The sequence below is a fragment of the Grampus griseus genome, assembly GCF_964374135.1.
Source record: "Grampus griseus genome assembly, chromosome: 14".
NCBI lineage: Eukaryota > Metazoa > Chordata > Mammalia > Artiodactyla > Delphinidae > Grampus > Grampus griseus.
Genome location: NC_139008.1, coordinates 64,799,049 through 64,820,736, shown reverse-complemented (window position 1 = coordinate 64,820,736; position 21,688 = coordinate 64,799,049). Strand labels below are relative to the sequence as shown.

At 40.4% G+C, this 21,688-nt stretch overlaps 1 protein-coding gene across 3 annotated transcripts in view; it reads right to left on the bottom strand.

The window, feature by feature from the left end:
• ACSS2 (acyl-CoA synthetase short chain family member 2) overlaps nt 1-21,153 on the bottom strand; it is a 47,694-nt gene extending 26,541 nt beyond the window's left edge. For 2 of the 3 annotated variants that reach the window (XM_082670327.1, XM_082670328.1), the window contains exons 1-2: nt 20,874-21,127; nt 14,681-14,876 (exon numbers count right to left, since the gene is read on the bottom strand). In XM_082670327.1, the coding sequence (XP_082526453.1) occupies nt 14,681-14,876; nt 20,874-21,051 (374 nt within the window). In that variant the 5' untranslated portion in view covers nt 21,052-21,127. Of the gene's footprint in view, nt 1-14,680; nt 14,877-20,873 lie in introns of all 3 variants that reach the window. The other variant, XM_082670329.1, reaches the window with a different exon arrangement.
• Between the last annotated feature and the right edge of the window lie 535 nt (nt 21,154-21,688).

The following is a 21,688-nucleotide window of genomic DNA, read 5'->3' as shown; positions in this document are numbered from 1 at the left end:
AGACCTCTTCAGTATTCTGAAGATTTTGAAAGATCCAAAACCTCAGGCAAGGGAACCCACATATGTCTATATTCACAATCCTTGGCAATCAATGCTCAAGTGTCACAGGAGCACTTGTACACCCATTTGCTCCTAGAGACATGTCCCCACTCCCCCTGGAAATAAGGAAAAACACATTATCCCCAACATTTCCTTCCTAAATAAAATTCTGGCTCACAAGTAAAAATCTTGCCCCCATCAGGTTGTGAGCTCCGTGAGAACAAGGACCAGATTTCTCATGCTTATTGCTACATTCTTTGTACTTTGTACAGTGCCTGACAAATTTCTATAAATATCTACAAAATTAGTTTTTTTTAAACCTGCTGTTAGAAGCTAATGGATTGTCCATGGAGCATGACTATCCATAAGTTGAACCCTTACCTGACCATAAGTTGCATTTACCTGGCATATATGAAAATTAACTCAAAATGGATCAAGGACCTAAATGTAAGACCTAAAACAATAAAAGTCAAAGGAAAAAAGAATCTAACAACAACAACAACAACAACTCTGCTGCTAGAAGCTAATGGATTGTCTGTGGAGCACAGCTGTCCATACAAAAAAATTAGGTTTCTGTCAGTTTGGATGTCATATAAGACAAAACAGAAACAGACTCACACATGCAGAGAACAAACTAGTGTTACCTTGGGGGGAAAGGGGTGAGGAGAGGAGCAAAATATGTGAAGGGGATTAAGAGGTACAAACTACTAGATATAAAATAAATAAGGTACAAGGATGTAATGTTCAGCACAGGGAATACAGTCAATATTTTAATAACTTTATTTGGAGTATAATCCATAAAAATATCAAACTACAATATTGTAGTTTGAACACTTGAAACTAATATAAGTCAACTACGCCTCAATAATAAGAAGAAGAATAAAAAAGATAAGATAGTAATCCTCAAGAGTAGCTGAAACTAAAGTTCAACAAAAGGCCTGTCTGACTGCTCATTTGGATAGATTTCCATGTATTAAAATATGGTCAGGGCGGGCTTCCCTGGTGGCGCAGTGGTTGAGAGTCCGCCTGCCGATGCAGGGGACACGGGTTTGTGCCCCGGTCCAGGAAGATCCCGCGTGCGGCAGAGCGGCTGGGCCCGTGAGCCATGGCAGCTGAGCCTGCGCGTCCGGAGCCTGTGCTCCGCAACGGGGGAGGCCACAACAGTGAGAGGCCCGAGTACCACAAAAAAAAAAAAAAAAAAAAAAAAAAACATGGTCAAAAAAGAAACAAACACTGGTTTCAAAAATAAGCCTCTCATCAAAAATCAGTAAGAGGACTTCCCTGGTGGCGCAGTGGTTAAGAATCCGCCTGCCAATGCAGGGGAAATGGGTTCAAGCCCTGGTCCAGGAAGATCCCACATGCCACGGAGCAACTAAGCCCATGAGCCACAACTACTGAGCCTGTGTGCCACAACTACTGAAGCCCGTGTGCCTAGAGCCCGTGCTCCGCAACGAGAAGCAACCACAATGAGAAGTCCCCGCACCGCAATGAAGAGTAGCCCCTGCTCGCCGCAACTAGAGAAAGCCTGCGTGCAGCAACAAAGACCCAAAACATCCAAAAGTAAAAATTAATTAATTAAAAAAATACAAAGTATACAATTCAATTTAAAAAATCAATCAGAAATGCATGTGTTGATATGCTACAGAAACGTTTCCTGCAAGGACAACTCTATGTTATGTATTCCAGGGCAAATAAATAAATAAGGATTCTCCAGTAAAACCATAAGGCTTTTAATAAATAGATCAGACCTTAGAACCCTAGATGAGAGCTATTCTCAAAGCCTTACATCCCAGCTAAAGCTCTCTCATTCCTGGGCAAGAATGCTACAATGACAGGGAAACAAATAGACAGGGAAAGAGCTCTGGATTAGGAGTCAGGAAAACTAGATTTATAGGTCAAGCTTCACTACCTTTCACAGTGTGAGAGCTTTTGCAAATTACTTCACTTCTCTGGGTCTCAGTTGCCTCAACTGTAAATGAGTGGAATATTTCATTAAATGTGCTTTCCAAGTCTGGATTTTATTATTCATTCTGCCTGAGAGCAAGAAAGAGAGTCAGAAAGGGAGAATCGGGGAAAAGTTTCACAAAGAAGATAGCATTTCAAATGGTTCTTAAAGAATAAGCAAGGTTTAGATTGGCCCAGAAAAGGAACAGACCAATTCAGGAAGAAAGGAACAAGGGTGGCTTAGATGCAGAAGTGGGAAAACACAGGCCAGTCTACAGGCCAGTAACAATCCTAAATACTAGTATTTTCATCTATCAGTTGTGTTTTTTCATAAAGCTAAATTTATTTGATATAAAGGACTATACTTTTTGCTATGTATATTCTCATGCAGTTATTTTTAATTGAGTGATAGTGACATAAGTTGATATTTGTGGTTTGAAAAATATCCTTACTTCATAAAATTTTAAATTGGCAACTCTTTGGGGGTCTCTGCTGAAAAATTCATTAAATTTTAAAAAATCTCAGACTTCCCCAGTGGCGCAGTGGTTAAGTATCCACCTGCCAATGCAGGGGACACGGGTTTGAGCCCTGGCCCAGGAAGATCCCACATGCCGCAGAGCAACTAAGCCCGTGCCCCACAACTGCTGAGCCTGTGCTCTAGAGCCCGCAAGCCACAACTACTGAGCCCACGTGCCACAACTACTGAAGCCCGTGTGCCTAGAGCCCCTGCTCTACAACAAAGAGAAGCCATCGCAATGAGAAGCCCGCGAACTGCAACGAAGAGAAGCCCCCACTCGCTGCAACTAGAGAAAGCCCGCGCGCAGCAACGAAGACCCAACACAAAAATAAAAGTAAATAAATTTTTAAAAAATTATATTAAAAAATTATTTTAAAAAAAGATTGAAAAGATAGAATGTCAAGGCCATGAAAATCAAGAAAAGACTAAGGGACTATTCTAGATTGAAGAAGACTAAAAAGAAAAAAAAAAGACTAAAAAGACATGACAACCACATGTCATGTGTAATTGTGAACTAGATCCTTCTGCCATTAAGGACATTATTAGGACAACTGGTAAAACTTCAGTGGAGTGGAGTCTGAGGATTAGATAATAGTGGTGTATTAGTGTTGATTTCCTGATTTTGATAGTTGTATTATGGTTATATAGGAGAAAGTCCTTGTTGGAAATACACACTATTCAGGGTCTGCAACTTACTCTCAAATGGTTCAAGAAAAAAGTTATTTGTATTGCACTTGCAACTTGCCTTTTTTTCTTTAAGTGTTGATCCTGTTTTATTATCTGACTAGAAAATTGACAATCCACCAGTCGGAGGGGATGGAGGAGCTTAAACTTGCTCATTATTGCCAGCTCCAGCCCCACCCTGGCCCTTCTTGGCATTTCTTCCTCTTTGTGAGGCCTCACGGTAAGGCGAGAAGAGGGAAAAGACAGAAGTCCTTCTGGGAGTCCTGGCAGACAATGAAGGACTCACGTTCACTACCTGCTTACAAACCCTGATATGGTGCTGGCAGATCAGCACTCAGGCATGGTGAATACACTTGGCCAAGGCAAACTTGGAAGACCTCTCCAAAATATCCTTGATTTTCAGACCCAGGTAATCCAGCTTTACCTTGCCCTCGTACAGCACCTGGATGCAGGCGAGTCACTGCAGCAGGGTGTTGCTTTCAAATAGAGGCGTTCAGTAGCGGCTCTTGGCCAGAGTAAAGTTGACCCTCCAGACCTCATGTTCCTTCAGAGCCCATATTCGCTGATTAGCTTCAGCTCTTGGTTGAAGTGGGATTTAAAAGGTCTCAGGGGGGGTCACACACACTTTGCTACAGACGCAGCACCAGGCCACTGGCATGTCAGCTCCACTCTCCTGTCTCTACCTAAGCACAGACCCCAGTACCTGAGGAAGAGCTATACTTGTAACTTTTCTATAAATTTAAGAATGTTTCAAAACTTTAAAGATTCAAAATATAGACTAGAGAGGGCTCATATATATAGGGCCGCAAATGCTTAGTTTAAATTTTATTCTGTAGGTCAGGAAAAGTCAGAGAGGTTCCTAGACTAAAGGCTCTTCCTCCACCTCAAAACATTTTACCTATTAAACTCCCAATCCACAGAGGACTGGAAATGGACGATCTTTGCCAGAGTGGCCACCCAATGATCAGTGCCTACTGCTTGCCAAATTAGGAAAGTAAGGGAATGAGAGGCTAGTCCTTACTCTCATAAACTTAAAATCTTTAATTGGAGAGATCTAAACCACCCACCACATCAGGCCAATATTGGGAAAGAGCAATCAAGAACAAGAAAATGCAGAAGTAGGAAATCACCAAAGGAATGCAAAAGAAATAACTTAAGTGTGGTCAATTATGAAACACTTCCTAGAAATGGTGGATTTGGGGCCAAGTTTGAGAAAAGAAGTTAAGTTCATTAGAGGAAAGAAGGACATTTTGTAAAGTATAGAAAAGTCATATGTGGCTGCCAGTCTTGAATCCTTCTGCCTAACAGTGCCCTTAGACATGTGTAATATGTATGAGTATTAGCACCACCTCATAGTAATAAATCTTTTCAGTGTGTTTTCTTGTCTTTCATCTCAGCTAATCCTTGTAGCAATTTTTTGAGACTGGCAAAACAAGATTTGCTATCCCCATTTGAAAGGTCAGAAAACTGAGGCTCAGAAGGGTGTCATCACTTGCTGAAGGTCATAAAGCAATGGTTGGGACCTCTGCCTGCAGGTCCTCAGGTAGGCTTTCTGGGTTTTGGTTTTTGTTTTTTCTAATATATACATGATCAAGAGAGTGATCTTTTCAAAATGTAACTCTGATATGTCACATCTCTACTTGAAATTCTTCATTGTCTACCTAGCACTTGTCACAATTGCAATTTTACATCTCTGTGTATGAAACACAAATTTCTGATCCTCCCCCAAAACTTCTCCTCCCAGTTTCTTCTCCAACTCAACTAATGGAAATTCCATCTTTCCAGTGCTCAGACAAAAAAACCTTTGTTTCTTGACTCCATTCTCTTATACCCCACATCAAGTTCATCAGCAAATCCTATTGGCTCTGCCTTCAAAATATTCCAAAATCTGGGGAATTCCCTGGTGGTCCAGTGGTTAGGACTCCACACTCTCACTTACAAGGGCCCAGGTTCAATCCCTGGTGTCTCACGGAACTAAGATCCCATGAGTCACACAGTGCGGCCAAAAAAATAGAAATAAAAAATCTGACCACTTTTCACAGCTTCTACTGTTGTCTCCATTATCATATCTTATCTGAACTGTTGTCAGTGCCCCCTTACTGTCCCCTTGCTATTGCCCTGTGCCTCCCACCCACTATTCTCAAGGTAGTATGCAGACTATATATAGTAGATATTCAGTTTAAAAAAACTGTTTAATGAATGGATGAATGAACACATCTCAGCTAAGGAAAGGATGTTATTTCTTTGAGGTTTGCCCTTTAATGTGTTAAGCCTTATAAATTATCATTATAAATTGTAGTCAACATTTCTAAAGCCAGCCCTAAACCATCTAAGTAAACTACTGGCTAGATAAGTGACAGATTGTCAAAGAAGCTAAGTCTGTGAAGTAGAAGCATAGTGTCTATAACAAAGAATGTAAGCGTTCTTCTGTCCAGAACAAGTTACAACTGCTATGTGACCTGGCAAAGTCACTTCTACTCTCTGAGCCTCAAGCTCCTCATCTGCCAAGTGTTCTTGTGAACCATACCTAGGTTCAAAAAAACAAGGGAACAATTATACACGTACAACACAGGGGAGACATAGTTTATTATTAGAATAAATAGAAAACTCTTAGGCATTATGGGAGATTGTAAATAATTCCCTGTCCAGGGCATACCATAGGTAGAGTACTTAATAAATGATATTGGCCAACTAGAGTATGTATACAGGAGACCAACATGCATGATGAAGGAGTTGTTCAAGAAACTATATCATACAAGGAACCTGGGAATGTGGACTCAGGACTACCTCATCCATAAAACAAGAGCACTGACTAGGTCAGGGGTTTTCAAACTGAGTTCTGCAAATCCACGGAGGTTCCACACATATATCTCACAGGGACCACAGTGACAAGGTAAAGAAGCCAACAGAATGTAGCTCTGGTCCTCCAATCTATGCTTCAACCAGATCAGCTCTGCTTTTTTCCTGTTTTAGGAATGAGGCTTTGGCATAATGGTAAAAATAGCTAACATACTGTTTGCCAAGCACTAAGCCCTTTACACAGATTATTCCAATTATTCCTCACACCAATCTAGGAACCGTTATTTTATTTTTTTGGTTGTGTTGGGTCTTTGTTGCTGTGTGCAGGCTTTCTCTAGTTGTGGCGAGAGGGGGCTACTCTTTGTTGGGGTGCGCGGGCTTCTCATGCGGTGGCTTCTCTTGTTGAGGAGCATGGGCTCTAGGCACGCAAGCTTCAGTAGTTGCAGCACACGGGCTTCAGTAGTTGTGGTGGTGGGCTCAGTATTTGCAGTGCACAGGCTTCAGCAGTTGTGGCTCGCAGGCTCTAGAGCGCAGGCTCAGTAGTTGTGGTGCACAGGCTTAGCTGCTCCGCAGCATGTGGGATCTTCCCCGACCAGGGATCAAACTCGTGTCCCCTGCGTTGGCAGGCAGATTCTTAACCATTGCACCACCAGGGAAGTCCCTAGGAACTATTATTGTTCCCATTTTACACATGGGAAAACTTAGGTTTAAAAAGGTGAGGCAATTTGCTCAATTTGTGGGAGTAGTTACTGAAACCCAAGCATAGACCAGATCCTGTCAATCACTATACATATAATATTATATTTGAATAAAAGGATTGTAATGTTTTTAGAAAATCGAAAATTACTGAACTAGATGATCTTCAAGGCATCTTCTAGATTTAGATATCTATAATTCTACATTCAGCCTGGCAAAGGGATACTGCCCTCAAATACCTGAAGGGATGTCTTGTGGAGAAAAGAATGGGATTATTCTATGTGGCCCCAGAGCAGAGAACTAAGACCAAGGGAAGAGGAGAGAATGGGAATAAAGTTATACGGAGGTAATATATCTAAGAACTTTGTAACAGAGCTGCCTAACAATGGGATAGGTATTGTGTGAACTCTGTGGTCTTGGTAGTGTTCCAGAATCAGAATGATCACTTATGAGAATTGTTGGGGATGGAGATACTGGGGCTACAACTCCTGCTTTGTACAGGAAGTGGACCTCAAAGGTCTGGGAGTGAGAGTCTCAAATTCTCACAGAGGTTCAAGGTATCAGACGCTAGGGATCATTACCAGTGACCAAACTCTCCCATACGAAATCCAGGAAAAGGGAGAAGGCCCATCTTCAGCTCCAAGCCTTCTGTATTTACTGTTGTAAATGTGAGGCTTCCCTAAGGCAAGAACCCATGCTCCCACCTAACTACCTGCTCTCTTCAAAGGACAAGAGGCCAGTACTGGGTTCCTCCCCTTCCCCCAACCTCTCCTAGCTGCCTTGCCACTGCAGTTCCCTACATTTGTGATAGAAATTCTGAAGGTCAGTGACAGAAGTAACTTTAGCAAGTATCCTGTTCACCCCAGACAGTTTACCAGTGAGATAAAGAAGGCTCAGAAAAAGGTCATTATCTAAAGCCATTCTCCTCATTAAATATCTACTTTACTGGTATAAGAAGTCAGCCCAGACACAAACTCAGGTAGCTGACATGGCTCAGGACACTGAGTCAGGCCTCAAGACAGTCTCCATTTATTACACACTTATTATTACATATGTTAGTACATATAATATATTAATGTATAACATATACTATTATTATTATACTACATTTATTATTCATTTCCCACCTACTTCCAAAAAGTGACTAGTGACTTGGACAGCACAGTCTACTTGTTTCATTTTTATCACTTTAGGGAGTGGCTCTTTAAGGCATCAAGAGTCTGAAACTCAGGGGAAGTGAGAGAAGAAAATTAGAGATCCACCTTAAACATGAAATCCTCCAGTCCTCCTCCACAATCTGCCCGCCTGATTCAAGTGGAGAAAGACTGTTCCCAGCAATAGTTATTTCCCCACATATCTCCCGTTAGATTAAAGCATTTATGCTAAAGTGTTCATATTACCAGACAAGGGGATCAGATTCTCTTCCTCAGCTTCTTCATCCCTTCTAAAATCCTCCTCTTCTTTCATCATCTCAACAGAAGCCCAGCCTGCCTATTGAGTCACCACAGAGTCATTATAGGTTGCAACAGAACTTCTAAAAACAACCTCCTCTTCAGAAACAATCACAGAATCCTGAAACCTCAGTGTTGGAAGGGACCTTGCAGAGTATCAGTAGTTCATCTCCCACCACTCCCACAAAGGGAAGGCCCAGAGAGGGGAAGAGAATGGTCTGAGGCCATCTTCTTTCTCAAATGAGTGTTTTTCCTTAGCAAGTACAGTAGACCCTAGAACAACATAGGGGTTAATCTGCATATAACTTACAGTTGCCTCTCCATATCCTTGATTCCTTCATATCTGCTGATTTAACCAACCACAGACCATGCAGTACTGTAGTATTTACTGTTGAAAAATATCTGCGTATAAGTGGACCCATGCAGTTCAAACCCACATTGTTCAAGGGTCAAATGGTATATTTGAATAAGTAAATACACTATTGTGAAACCAGTGGAGATATAGATGGAGGACAAAAAAGTCCCTCCCTTCCCATAGTGATCAACTAGTTCACTGAACTAGTGATCAACTAGTGATCATCTAGTTCACTGAAATGAACTCCAGAACATGGACCTAGATAATTAACAGAGTCCTTGGACATGAATGCTAAGATAACACACTCTAGGGCTCTGGTTTTCCATGTCACCTTGACAATCTTCTCCTTGTCAGACCATGGGCTTATCTCACCTTCCCAACCATCCCCACACCTCCTCAAATACACACACTCACACATACCCCACCAGGATCTGGACGGTTCTAAATATCATATTTTGGAACTCATACTCAGGAACATACAGGGATCCTGACAGCAGAGCTTCTGTCCTAAAGTCACCTGCTTCTCAGAAGCTTCTAAGGAAGGACTGAATAATAGAGCCTGTGGAGAGATATTTCAGTGATTTCAGCTGAGGTTGAAGGGGAGATGGTATAGAGATAATGATAGCCATAGGCAACCACAAAGCAAAAAGTAGAAGGAATGGACTATACCAAATATTTTGGCTTTGGAGATTGGGTTCCTCTCCTGGAATAACCTAGAGACTGAGCAGCTCATATAAATCACCAGAATAATAGCCATCAACCACTCTTTCCACCCACTCCCCATAATCTCCCACTGCTTACTTAATCCCCCAATCTCCCACTGTTTGCCAGTATCCCTTTAACTCCTTGAGCTACCTCTAATATCCCTCACCGACTATGTCTCCCTGAATTACTTTTCTAATAACTTTGTTACTGATTTCCTTCTCACACGTACACACATAAATCCCCACGAACCTGCCATGTTAGGGGGAAGAAAGTGCAAGAGAGGTTAAAACCAAAGTCTTAAGGGCAAATTTAGCCTCTGGATCAGATGACTGTGTGCCTCTGAAAGAGGTGAAGTGTTATATAGACTAAGGGGACCCTTGACTCTTCTCTCTCACTTTCTCTGTCTGTGCGCCCACCATCTACACACCCAGTTACCTATGTTGGTTTCTTTCCTCTAAATTACTCTAACATTTCATTGTTCAATTCCATTCCCACCAGCAATATCCCAGTTCAGGCATCTCTACCTTGAATAACAAAACTCTCAGTTCTCTGACTTTCCACTCTCACTTCCATATGAATCCAGATTAATCTTCTTAAGCCCAGCTGTGACTGCATCATTCCCCTGCATAAAATCTTTCCTAGGTCTCCAAAAATAGTCAAGATGTCCCATTCCTGGACCTCATCCACTGCTGAAGATAACCTTCACTCCTCTCTCTCTCACTCCTCAAATCCAATCCAAGTCAGCAAATTCCATGGGCTCTTCACTCAAAATAGATCCAGATTTTGACCACTTTTAACCACCTTCAAGCTACTACTAAAGTCTAAATCACCATCATTGTTCAGCTAGATTTCTATAATAGCCTCATAATTGATCTCCGTGCTTCTATTCTTGCCCTTCTACAGTCTATTCTCAACACAAAGACAGATTCTAAACATAATTCTAAACATAAGTCAAATCATTTTTACTTCTATGCTCAAGATTGTCCAGTGGTTCCCCATTTCACTGTGAATAAAACCCAAAAGTCTTTCAAGGTTCTATACAATCTAGTGTCCTGCTGACCTCATTCCCTACTACTCTGTTTTTCTAGCTAATACTGCTTCAGCTACACTAACTTCCTAGCTAGTATTCAAATACCCCAGGTAGCAGAACACTCCCATCTCAGGGCCTTTGCACTTGCTCCTCCATGTACCTGGAATATTTCCCTTTCCCAACCCAGCTATGGGCATAACACTCTCCATTTCCTTCATATCTCTGCTCAAATGTCACCTTTATCAGAGAGTGCTTCCCTTATCAATCCCCATTCTTCATTGTCATTCCTTTTTCCTTAAACTGCTCTGTATTTTTCTATAGCACTTATCACTACCTGTCACATATTTATTGGTTGGTTTGTTTATTGTCTGTCTCCTTAAGCTGGAATATAACCTCCACGAGGGCAGAGAGTTTGTCTGTTTGTTCAAAATACTTCCTGGTACATAGTAAGTTCTTAATAAGTATTGAATGAATAAATTGTTCCCTACATAAACCCTTTACTCTAGACAGACTTGGTCATCTCACTGTCCCGATAATAATAATAATGGCGGCTAATATTTGAGTGCTTTCAATGTGCCAGGAATTGGACACATGGGTTTGTTATCCTTTTCAATCCTGTTCAGCTGACAACTCCATGAGATAAAAACTATTTTTATCTACATTTCACAGTTGAGAAAACTGAGGCTCAAAGAGGTTAAGTAACTTGTGCAAAATCGTAAAGCTAGTTAGTGGCAGAAACAGGACTCAAATTAGGTTAGTTTGACACCAAAACACATTCTCCTAATTTTATGTTATACTGCCTCCCTGCAATGCTTTCTCCCTTCTGTGAACTATTAGTAAAAGTGGCTCTGTGCAATTTGACCCATAATTGCTTTCAGGCTGTTTCATGTAGGCCTGTCTGGTCTTCCCCAATAGAATGTAAATCTATTTTCCATTCATTAAAGGGTCTGGGCCATTTAAACCTGGTGACACCATTTATTTTACATTTTTAAGCAAATTAATTTAAAGTTAATTTAACTAATATTTAACTATAATTTCTCTTTTCACTGGTCACAGCCAAGTACTGCACAGCTAGAATAACGAAGTACTGTTGACCCTTGAACAACACGGGTTTGAAATGCATGAATACATTTATATGCAGACTTTTTTCAATTGTAAATACTACAGAACTACATGATCCACTGTTGGCTGAATCCGCAAATGTGGAACCTCGGATACAGAGGCTATGGAGGGCCAGCTATAAATTACATGCAGATTGGATTGTGCAAGTGTTGGCACCTCTAACCCTCGAGTTGTTCAAGGGTCCACTGTAGTATCATATGGTAAAAAGAGAAGTTGACTAGGAGTGAGGATATCTGGAGATTAGTCTCAGCTCTGTCTCCAAGCAGGTTTATCACCCTTAAGCAAATCACTTAGCTTCTCTGATCCTTAATCTACCCATCTGTAAAGAGAGCTGGCCTAGATGGACTCTAGAACAGTCACTTCAAATTCTAAAAATACTGTTCTTCCGTGAGTGTTTACAATGTGTCAAGCCAAAAGTAAAAGGCTAACTTCTTCCTTAATATTGTTCTATTTTGGCTTATTGGAGTACTTTCCTAAGAGCACTATTTCCTTTGTGGATTATTTCAGTATGTATATAAGATATGCCCTAAAACAAGAAGTGACCTACAAATGTGGTTTTCTAATGCCATTATAGCTATCTAAATGCCTAGGTTGAAAAGAAAGTCGTACTATGGCTCCATAAGAAGTATATCAACTGGAACAAATCACTGAAAAGATGTCACTTTAAAAGCATTAATAGAAATTAGAGCGGGAAGAAGGTGGGCTCCAAGACAAAGGACAAAGGAGAAAAACAGCACTTCAGAGAATAAATTATATGATACAGAGTTTGAAAAATATTGAGTATATGAGAAAGGCAAATAGTGCAAGAAAAATGGCAGGTGATTTTTAACTTCTGTGAAAAAAAAATCTTTACATAAAAGGAACTGCAACTGTGATAGATTATTCTAACATAAACATTGATTTTTAAATCAACTAAAAAACAGAGGTATAATTATATTGAGGAGATAAGAGAAGGAAGCTGGAGGAGTATACAAGAACTGAATTCTCATCTATCATAAAAGGAAGTCAATACTTTCTAAAAAAAAAGATGAAGAAATAGCAGTGTAAGCATATTATTTTTAAAATATGGAGGTAGAAAAGGGAAGTAACCAAGTATCTCGCATGTTTGCACTTTACTTTCTTTTAACAAATGTGATTTATTTGTAGCTTGAGAATTGAATAATAATGGCCAGTGTGGTACTTGTCTCCACTCTTCTTACCCTTGTACCATAACACCTAACATAGGGCTGTGTACCCAATATCTTTAAAAATTCTTATTGGTTGAGTGACCAATGTAAAAATGGAGTGAAAATGTCTTGTTATAGAGTTACAGAATTTTGCACTGGAAGTAAATGTAGAGACTATATAATCAAGTGCTTCCCAAATTGGTGTTCCATGGAATAAGGCTTCTTTTGATGTTAATAGCATGCTACGAAATGTGTCTGGGGCTCAAATAAACTTTAGAAATCCCATGTTAAAATTAATCAGGTGTCTTTACTGTAGGACTTCTTGGAGTCTTTACTATATTAATATACATTGGGAATCCCACAAAGGTAATTTATTATGTAGTGCTTCTCAGTCTCATTTGTCTCATGAATCAAGAAGCCCCTGCTAATATGTCTAGTAGTTAGTGAGTGGTTCCTAGAGCATTCTTGGGAGAACACTGATCTAATCTACTCCTTTCATTTTACAAATGTGGAGACAGGCTCTGTTCAGGTATGGATGGTAGGGGAACTAAAAGAAGGGCCTCAGCATTCTGCAGCAATATCCAGTGATTGGACAACTCTGGCCTGTGTTTTTCAGTCTTTCATCTTGCACCTGAATTATTTCAAACCAGGTAACAAATTTAGACAAAAGCATCTCCTCTGCAAATCTTTAAAGGTTTTTTGATCCCTAAGGAACCTAGGAGGTGGGCCCAAGTGTCAGCTGGAGCTCAAGCATAAAGTCCCAGGGCAGGAGCTAAACAAAGTCTCAACAGGCATAATAGGCCATGACTTTCAGTGGCAAAGTGACCCCAAACTGAACAATGGTAATGTGATAACAGACCACTCACATCTGTATGTTGTTTTCCAATGAACAAATAAATGCTTTTACAATATCATATTTGATTCTCATAACAATCTAGAGATAAATACAAGGGTAGAAATATTACCCCCATTTTATGAATGAGGAAACTGACTTTCAGAGAGTTAAATGCCTTGCCTAGGGTTACAAAGCAAGTGAATGGCACAGTTGGAATAAGAATCTGAGTTTCCTATCTCTCAGGTTAGGGCTTTTCTCAATATATCACACAAACTGGGCAAATTTTTACTGACTACCAATTTAATTCTTCCATGAAATACCAACGTGCTCCAATTGGCTTACTTAAAAAGAAATAGATCAATTCCAAAGTGCTCATGGTTGGTGGCAGAAGCAACACTCCAATAACTGGAACTTCAAGATCCTATATCAGGTTCAGTTTTGTAACACCTCCTCTAAGCTATGTTGCTAGGAGGAGGGGGGTCTCAGTTTCAGTTGGGGAGGCAGTGTGGCCTAGTGTTAAAAGCAAGGAATCAGACAGACTTGGGTTTGAATCCTGGCTCTACCAGTTACTCATGCTATGACCTTATTCACTATGAAGCACAGATGTGTGCTTCATTTCTTCAGCTACAAAATGGAGCAAAGAATACCTACTTTGCAAAGCTAAGTTGGGAGGCTAGTATAAGAAATTAAAAGGATAGTATAGTGTCATGGTTAAGAGTATAAACTCTGGAATTGTGCTACTGGGGTTTGAATCTTAGCCCTGCTTCTTACTAGTTGTATGACTTCAGATAAGTCATTTATCTACATCTCAGAATTTCAGTTTTCACATATGTAAAATGAGGAAAATAAATAATGTATTCTTAGTTGCTGTGAGCATCAAATATGATATTTGCTAAGCACTTGAGCACAGTGTCTGGCATATATCTCAATCAAAGGTAATGATGATAACAGTGGTAGTGGTAGTGAAAAATCCAATATCCATTTTTCTCCCAAAGCAAGAATGAGAAAGAAAGCTACTTAGTACTGTTTGCTTCCATTTACCCTCTCACCTTGTTCCTCTCCAAGTTGAGAACACTAGACTAGAAGTCAGGACACTTGGCTTTGAATGTCAATTCTGTCACATTCTAGTTATGTGATTTTAGGGAAGTCATTAACTTACTTGAGGTATTTTTCCTCACCTGAGACATTAAGTTAATGATACTCTGCTTATTCTTCTGGGTCATTGTAAGTATCAAATGAATTCATGGATTTTTAAGGTACTTTGTGAACTATAAAACACTATATAAATGTGAGGATGACTTTTTATCTGCCACAGGCTATAAAATAGATGTTTTTACCAGTAAAAAGCAACTTTATCGCCAAGTTTTTTCTCGTAGACAATTCGATCCAGTACATTGTAGCAGACGTTGGTAGTTGCTCCTTTCATCCACTCAATAAAGATTTTCCCTTTAGTCATATCAAAGTTGTACTGGAGGAATGGACCAGGACATGGGGTCTTCCAGTAAAATTCCTTGGCAATGTCTCCCCAAAACTCTGCAACAGAAAAGGAAGCCCAGACATCACTTAGCTTCTCAGACATATTTATCCTCAGATGGCTTACCAGTCTATGCACAGGACCAAGTCACAACTCCGCCCTGAACTCTAAGACCTACCACCTGGGTCCCTCCTCTACCTATCTATCAAATCTTAACACACACCACACTCCTAAACCACCTTCTATTCCCATGGGCTGAATCTTGACTCAAATTTCTTCCCTCTCTTCTCAAAACTGCCACTCCATTTTTCACCTCTATTTAAATTGTAGCCACAATGCCTAGTACGTTGTAGTCAATCAGTAACTTTTTAAATGAACTAATTAGTGAAAGGAAGAAATCCTTTACCCACAGAGGCTTCCATGACATAGGAGGCTTAATTTGTTCATTCACTCTCAGCAATTATTTAATGAGCATCTCTTTCTCCTACTACTACTTGCCCAAGTGTTACTTGCTAAGTGCCAGATGTTGCTTTAAGCTCCTTAAATGCATTATCTTATTTAGTTCTTACTACAACCCTAGGAGGTAGGCCTTATTTTCATTCTTATTTTATTGATTTGAAAATCGAGGCTCAGAGAGGTTAAATAATTTGCCCAAGGTTATACATTTACTAAGTCACCATTTGAACTGCCCTGAGGAAGACATTGTTGCTAAAATCTGAAAGATGAATAGGAGTTTTTCTCCACGCCCCCACCAAGAAAGACATTATGGGACAGAAAAGAACCAAGGGTATGCGTTAAGAGGAACTCCCTTAGGCCGAAGCACTGAGAATTACAGAAAGAACAGCAGGAATTGATGCATAAACTGGGCAGATAACACAATCCTTCTAAGGAAGAATTCTAAGGAAGCTAAGGATTCTAAGGATTCTAAGGAATGCTTCTAAGGAAGCATAAAGAATTTGCTATTTACCCTAAGAGCAATGGAGAGCCATCATAGGAGTTTAATCGGGAGAAGGACATGATCAGATTTACAATCTTGAAATATTTGCCTGGCTACTTTGGAGAAAAGGTACTCAACAGGTTAAACATACAACTGCAGAACACCTAGGATAATCTCAGTACTGGATCAGGAGCTAGAGGAGAGAGAGACACTTAGAACCATAATAATGGAAGGAACTTTAGAGGTTATCACCCCCTCATTTTACTGATAAGAAATCAAATTTATAGAGGTAAAGTGACTTGTTCAAGGTTAGATGATTTAGCTTATATAATCTGATTAAAGAGATAAGACTAACATAAAATATTTTTGAATATACAAGACAGAATATAATTGAAAGCTAAATCACATGGAGTACAATTTGCAATGAATTAAAGAAATCCAAATTAAATCAACCCCAAGGTGCCATTATATGCCAATAAAACTAGCAAAGACTAAAAGAAAGATTAAACTCAATGCTTGAGTGGCCCTAGAAAACAGATACTCTTATATGATAACAGCATTATAAGAAATTAGCACAATTTACTGAACAACAGGGCAATGCCTGACAAGAATCATAACATTTTTAATACTCTTTCATCTGCTAACTTACCTTTGGGGAACCCACTCTAAGAAAATAATACCAAAGAAAAAAAGAGATTACTCAAGAGATGTTTATACTAACACTATTTATAATAGTGAAACTAGAAACAACCCTAAAGCCCAATAATGAAAAAACTGATAAAAACTAGCAATACTGGTAGTGATAACAATAGAATACTAAATGGCCATTAAAGAGGGAACAAATGGGTCTAACTCTAAAGTCCATGTTGTTACAACTACACTGAGTATGTGTGTATACTCAAAAATATTTTAAAGTGATAATTAGTACGCATAAACTATGTAAAACTATATATGAACCACATTTATGTCCATCAACAAGGAGTGAAGAAAACTGAGTTTTATGATCACTTAGTTTTTTTTGTTTTGCTTTGCTTTGCTTTGTTTTGTTTTTTTTGGCCACGCCACGCTGCATATGGGATCTTAGTTCCCCAACCAGGGATCAAACCCGTGCGCCCTGCAGTGGAAGCTCGGAGTCTTAAACACTGGACCGCCAGGGAAGTCCATGATCACTTAGTTTTAGTTTTTGTTTATTTCTGGTGGAGCTGTTGAACTCTGGATGTTTCTTTGGCACACATTCTAAGTACTGAAGAAGTTTAGAAGAGGAAAAGATGAAAATGGTCTGGGATGATCAGGGAATGCTCTGTGGAATTGTTGGGGTTTGACTAGGTAGAGAGGAACAGAAGGGAATGGGCAAAGGCTAGGAGATGGGAAAGGGACTTTTGTGTATCCAGTATATCAACAAGAATGACCTGTGGTAGAATGAGGGGTATATGATAGGGAGTAGCAGAAGATAAGAATAGAAAGGTGGGGTGGGCTAGTTATCCAGAGACTCTGAAAGAAAGGCAGAATTTTAATTTGAAGCTGTAGGAAATAGGGAACTATTACAAGTTTTTGAAGTGACATATGAAAGCAGTGTTTCCATAATATCAGGCTAATAGTGTTTAGATAAATCTAAATCTAAATCTACCAGAAATATTGGAAATGAGTGAGACTAGTGGAGAGAGAAGCAATTAGGAGTCTGCTCCCTTGAATTAAAAGGGTCGATGGGAATGGAAGAAAAGGTAACCTGAGAGAGATTTTGAAACAGTATTTGACAGAATTTGGTGAAAGGCAGCCTGTGGATCAGGGAAGAGGAACAGCATAGCTATTGGGAGAACAGGTTCTGCAATCAAAACTACCTTGGTTCAAATCACAGCTCCACCACTAAGTACCTGTGTGACCTTGTGCAATTAAGTTAACCTCTCTAAGCTTCAGTTTCCTTCTCCATAAAATGGGGATAATAGTCTCTACATCAAATCAAACAGAATTTGTGCTTAGTAAGCAGTAAGCAATCTATAAATAAATAAGATATACAGATAGATAGGATCTGGGATGGTGCCATTGACAGGGATTAGAAAATTAGGGAGGAAAGCAGGTTTGGAAGGGAAAATTGGTAAATCTGAGTCACAGTCCTATTAAATATTGTATAACAACAGGGTGTGTGAATAAAATGCTCTACAGACCTATGAAATTTGAGACTACAGCAAAAGTGAGATCCTGGATACAGAGCTAAATATGTAGAAAAGGAGTTCTTGTGACAGTAATAGCTCGCCCCTGGGGAGAAGATATTTGCAAATCATATATCCAATAAAGGGTTAGTATTCAAAATATATAAAGAACTCATACAACTCAACAACAAAAAAACAAACAACCCAATTAAAAAATGAGCATAGGTGCTGAATAGACATTTTTCCAAAGAAGACATACAGATGGGCAACAGGCACATGAAAAAATGTTCAATATTACTAATTATTAGGGAAATGCAAATCAAAACCACAATGAGATATCACCTCCACCCGTTTGAATGGCTATTATCAAAAAGGCAAGAAATAACACGTTTTGGAAAGGATATGGAGAGACGAAACCCTCATACATTGTTGGTGGGAATGTATATTGGTGCAGCCACTTTGGAATATGGCGATTCCTCAAAAAATTAAGAATAGAACTACTATACAATCCATTATTCCACTTCTGAGTATTTTTCTGAAGAAAACAGAAACACTATTTTGAAAAGATATATGTACTCCTATGTTCATTGTAGTAGTATTTACAATAAATAGCCAAGATATGAAAGCAACCTAAGTGTCTATTGATAGATGAATGATAAAGAAGATGTGATATACAGAGATATATATTTATTATATGGATATATGAATATTACTCAACCATAAAAAGAATGAAATCTCACCATTTCAGACAGTAAGACAAAGACAAATACCATATGCTTTCCCTCCTATGTGGTATATAGAAAACAAACAAAACAAAATAAATGAACAAACCAAACTAAACAAAAACAAACACGTAGATACAGAGAACAGATCAGTGGTTACCAGAGAGGAAGGTTGGGGAGGGGAAAATGAGTAAAGAGGGTAACTATATGGTAATGGATGGAAACTGAATTTTTGGTGGTGATCACACTGTAGTGTATACAGAAGTAGAAATATAACACTGTACACAGGGAACTTAAATAATGTTACCTCAATTAAAAAAAAATAGCTCACCCCTGGGAAACAGAACTCATGACAGGAGAAAATAGAGAGGGAAGAGAAGTGAAAAGGGGTCTGAGGTAGGAGGGGAGGGATAAATTAGGAGTTTAGGATTAACGTATACACACTACTATATGTAAAATAGATAACCAATAAGGACCTACTGTGTAGCACAGGGAACTATACTCAATATTTTGTAATAACCTATAAGGGAAAAGAGTCTGAAAAAGGATATACATAAATAACTGAATGACTTTGCTGTATACTTAAAACTAACACAACATTGTAAATCAACTATACTTCAATAAAAAAAAAAAAAGAAAGAAAGAAAAGAAAAGAAACAAGCTGGGGACATCTAACCTGAAAGTGAACTTAGATTAGGGGGTGAGACTATAGATTAGATCACCTCTCTGAGAGCCAACCAGGCAGTCTCCATTGGAAAAATGAAGATATGATATTATTATAAGACCAGTATATTAATTGGTCTTTATATTTTATTCCTAGAGAATCCCAACAAAAACATGGTGTTATCCCAAGAAGTCAGAATCCTGGAATGGCTGGTGGATACAGGTGTGTGATATAAGTGTGTTTTATGAAAGTTCCATGTGATTGTGTTTTTATTTAAAGATATTGGCTCATTTCCCTATTAAAGGAAGCCTACTGTGAATTCTTTTATAAAGCATAGAAACTTTTGGCAAGGAAAGAATTATCAACCAGTTGACTCTTTTAAGTGTAATATTTGTCTAAGGTGTGGTATACATTAATGAGCAGTAAGACACTCTCTATGTAGGCAAATTTAGTCAATAAATATCTATACGAACACCTTAAAAAAATAAAAGAGGTCTGAGGACTCAAACTTGGACACTGCATGCAGCAATCAACCACTCTACACTTGATTCAGTCTCATCTTGCATTACTCAATAATTGCTTCATCCACTTTGTTCCTATTGTTATCAGACTAACCGCTATTTAGTGAACGCTACTGTGCATCAGGCACTCTATAATGCACACTTCACTTATTACTCATTTTTGCCCTCAAACGAAACTGTGAGGCAGGTATTATTACCTCTGTCTTATAGATAAAGAAAAGGAATTCCAGACAGGTTTTAAAATCTGCCTAAGGCCACACAGTAAATGAGTGGTAGAGCCAGGATCTAAATCTAGATTTTTCTGAGTTTGATTCGGTGGTTCATGCTTGTCCCACTGCCAACATCATGCTGCCTCCCACCTCAGCTACAGTTGTGACCCCTAACCCAGCTTGAGGGCACAGATGGGGAATTTTCCCCACACGTTCTTAAAGACATGGAACTACCTATCGGAATTTCTGAGTTATTACAACCCCATCCCTAATTTTTTTTAAAAAGACAACATTTTAGTGACTTGTTCAGTCTTATATGGTAGTTTCCATTGGGATTTCTAAAATACTAAAAATAGATCTGGGACTCCATTACTAATTTGGGGACCCCGGGATGGGACCCTACTGCCCCTCAGCAGTGGAGACTAACTCACAGGTTGAAGGTGTCAGGAGGCACTGGGTAGGCTGGTCTGAAAAGCGGCTAAGAAAATTCTCTTTGTGGCCCGCCTCTCCTCAAGGCGCTCTGCGCCCTTAAGAACCCGCCTTTTCACCTGAGGAAGTGTTCTCTTCTTAGGACACTTTCACTCTCCTCACAAAACCTGCATCTCCTCACGAAACCCCCAAGCCGCCAAGGAACTCCCCCAATTCCTAGGGAACCCTCATTTCCTACAGAACCCTCCTTCTCAGAGAATCCCCCTCTCCTCCCGGAACCCCTTTTCCGCAATTCTTTCCTCACAAAACCTCTATCTTCTCACGGACCCCTCAGTTTCCCAAGGGAACCCCAACTCCTCACTCTCCTGTGAGCCCCCCACTTCTCTCCTCCCTGACGTCCCTCAGGCCCGCCCGGGCCCGGCCTCACCTCTCGGCTCCTCCAAGGAGCGCCTGTGCAGCTCGCGGTAGCGCTGCAGCGAGGGGACGTGCGCGGAACGGCTGACCTCGGGCGGCGGAGACCAACTCCGCGCCCGGCTCCGGGCTCCAGCCTCCTCCCGGACCCCGCTCCCACCGCCGCTCCGTCCCCGCTCCTCGGGAAGCCCCATCACCTCAAGTTCCGAACACCGTAGCAGCCTTGGCGGTCTCAGCGGAAGACCAGGAGGGGGAAAACAGGCCGACCGAGGGGCGGGGCCTTCAGAGAAGAGCGGGGCCTGACAGCAGAGGCGTGGCTTAGGCATGTGGCGGGGGAGGTGGCCCGGAGGGGCGGAGCGATGCCTGGTGGAGGTGGGACCAGGGCTAGCAAAGAGACCGATAGGGAAAAGTCGAACATTGCTTGGGGGATGGGGCGGAGCTGACTTGCGGAAGGGGTGGAACCGCAGCGTGAAAGCAGAAGGGGAGGGGCCAGGCGTGACGGGAGAGAGGGTGGGCCCATGGAGTGACGGGGAGTGGCGAGGCTGGCTGTGACAGGGTCTACGAATTTCCATCCAGACCTAAAATGCAAAGACTCAAGTAAAGACTGGGAGGCGCCTTCAGTCTTTGCTAGTAAACCCATTTCATTGCATAAATGGTAAACTCAGGGAAAGGGAGGGCTTTGTACAAGATCACAGAAAAAACAACGACCGTAACTTGGGCCAAACCTAGGTCTCCTGACTCCAGGTGTTTTTACCGCCTCATCAGGCTGACGCTAAGGCTTGTGAAATGACAAAGTCTATGCAAGTAGAAGGAATCACACCCTTCTTTCCT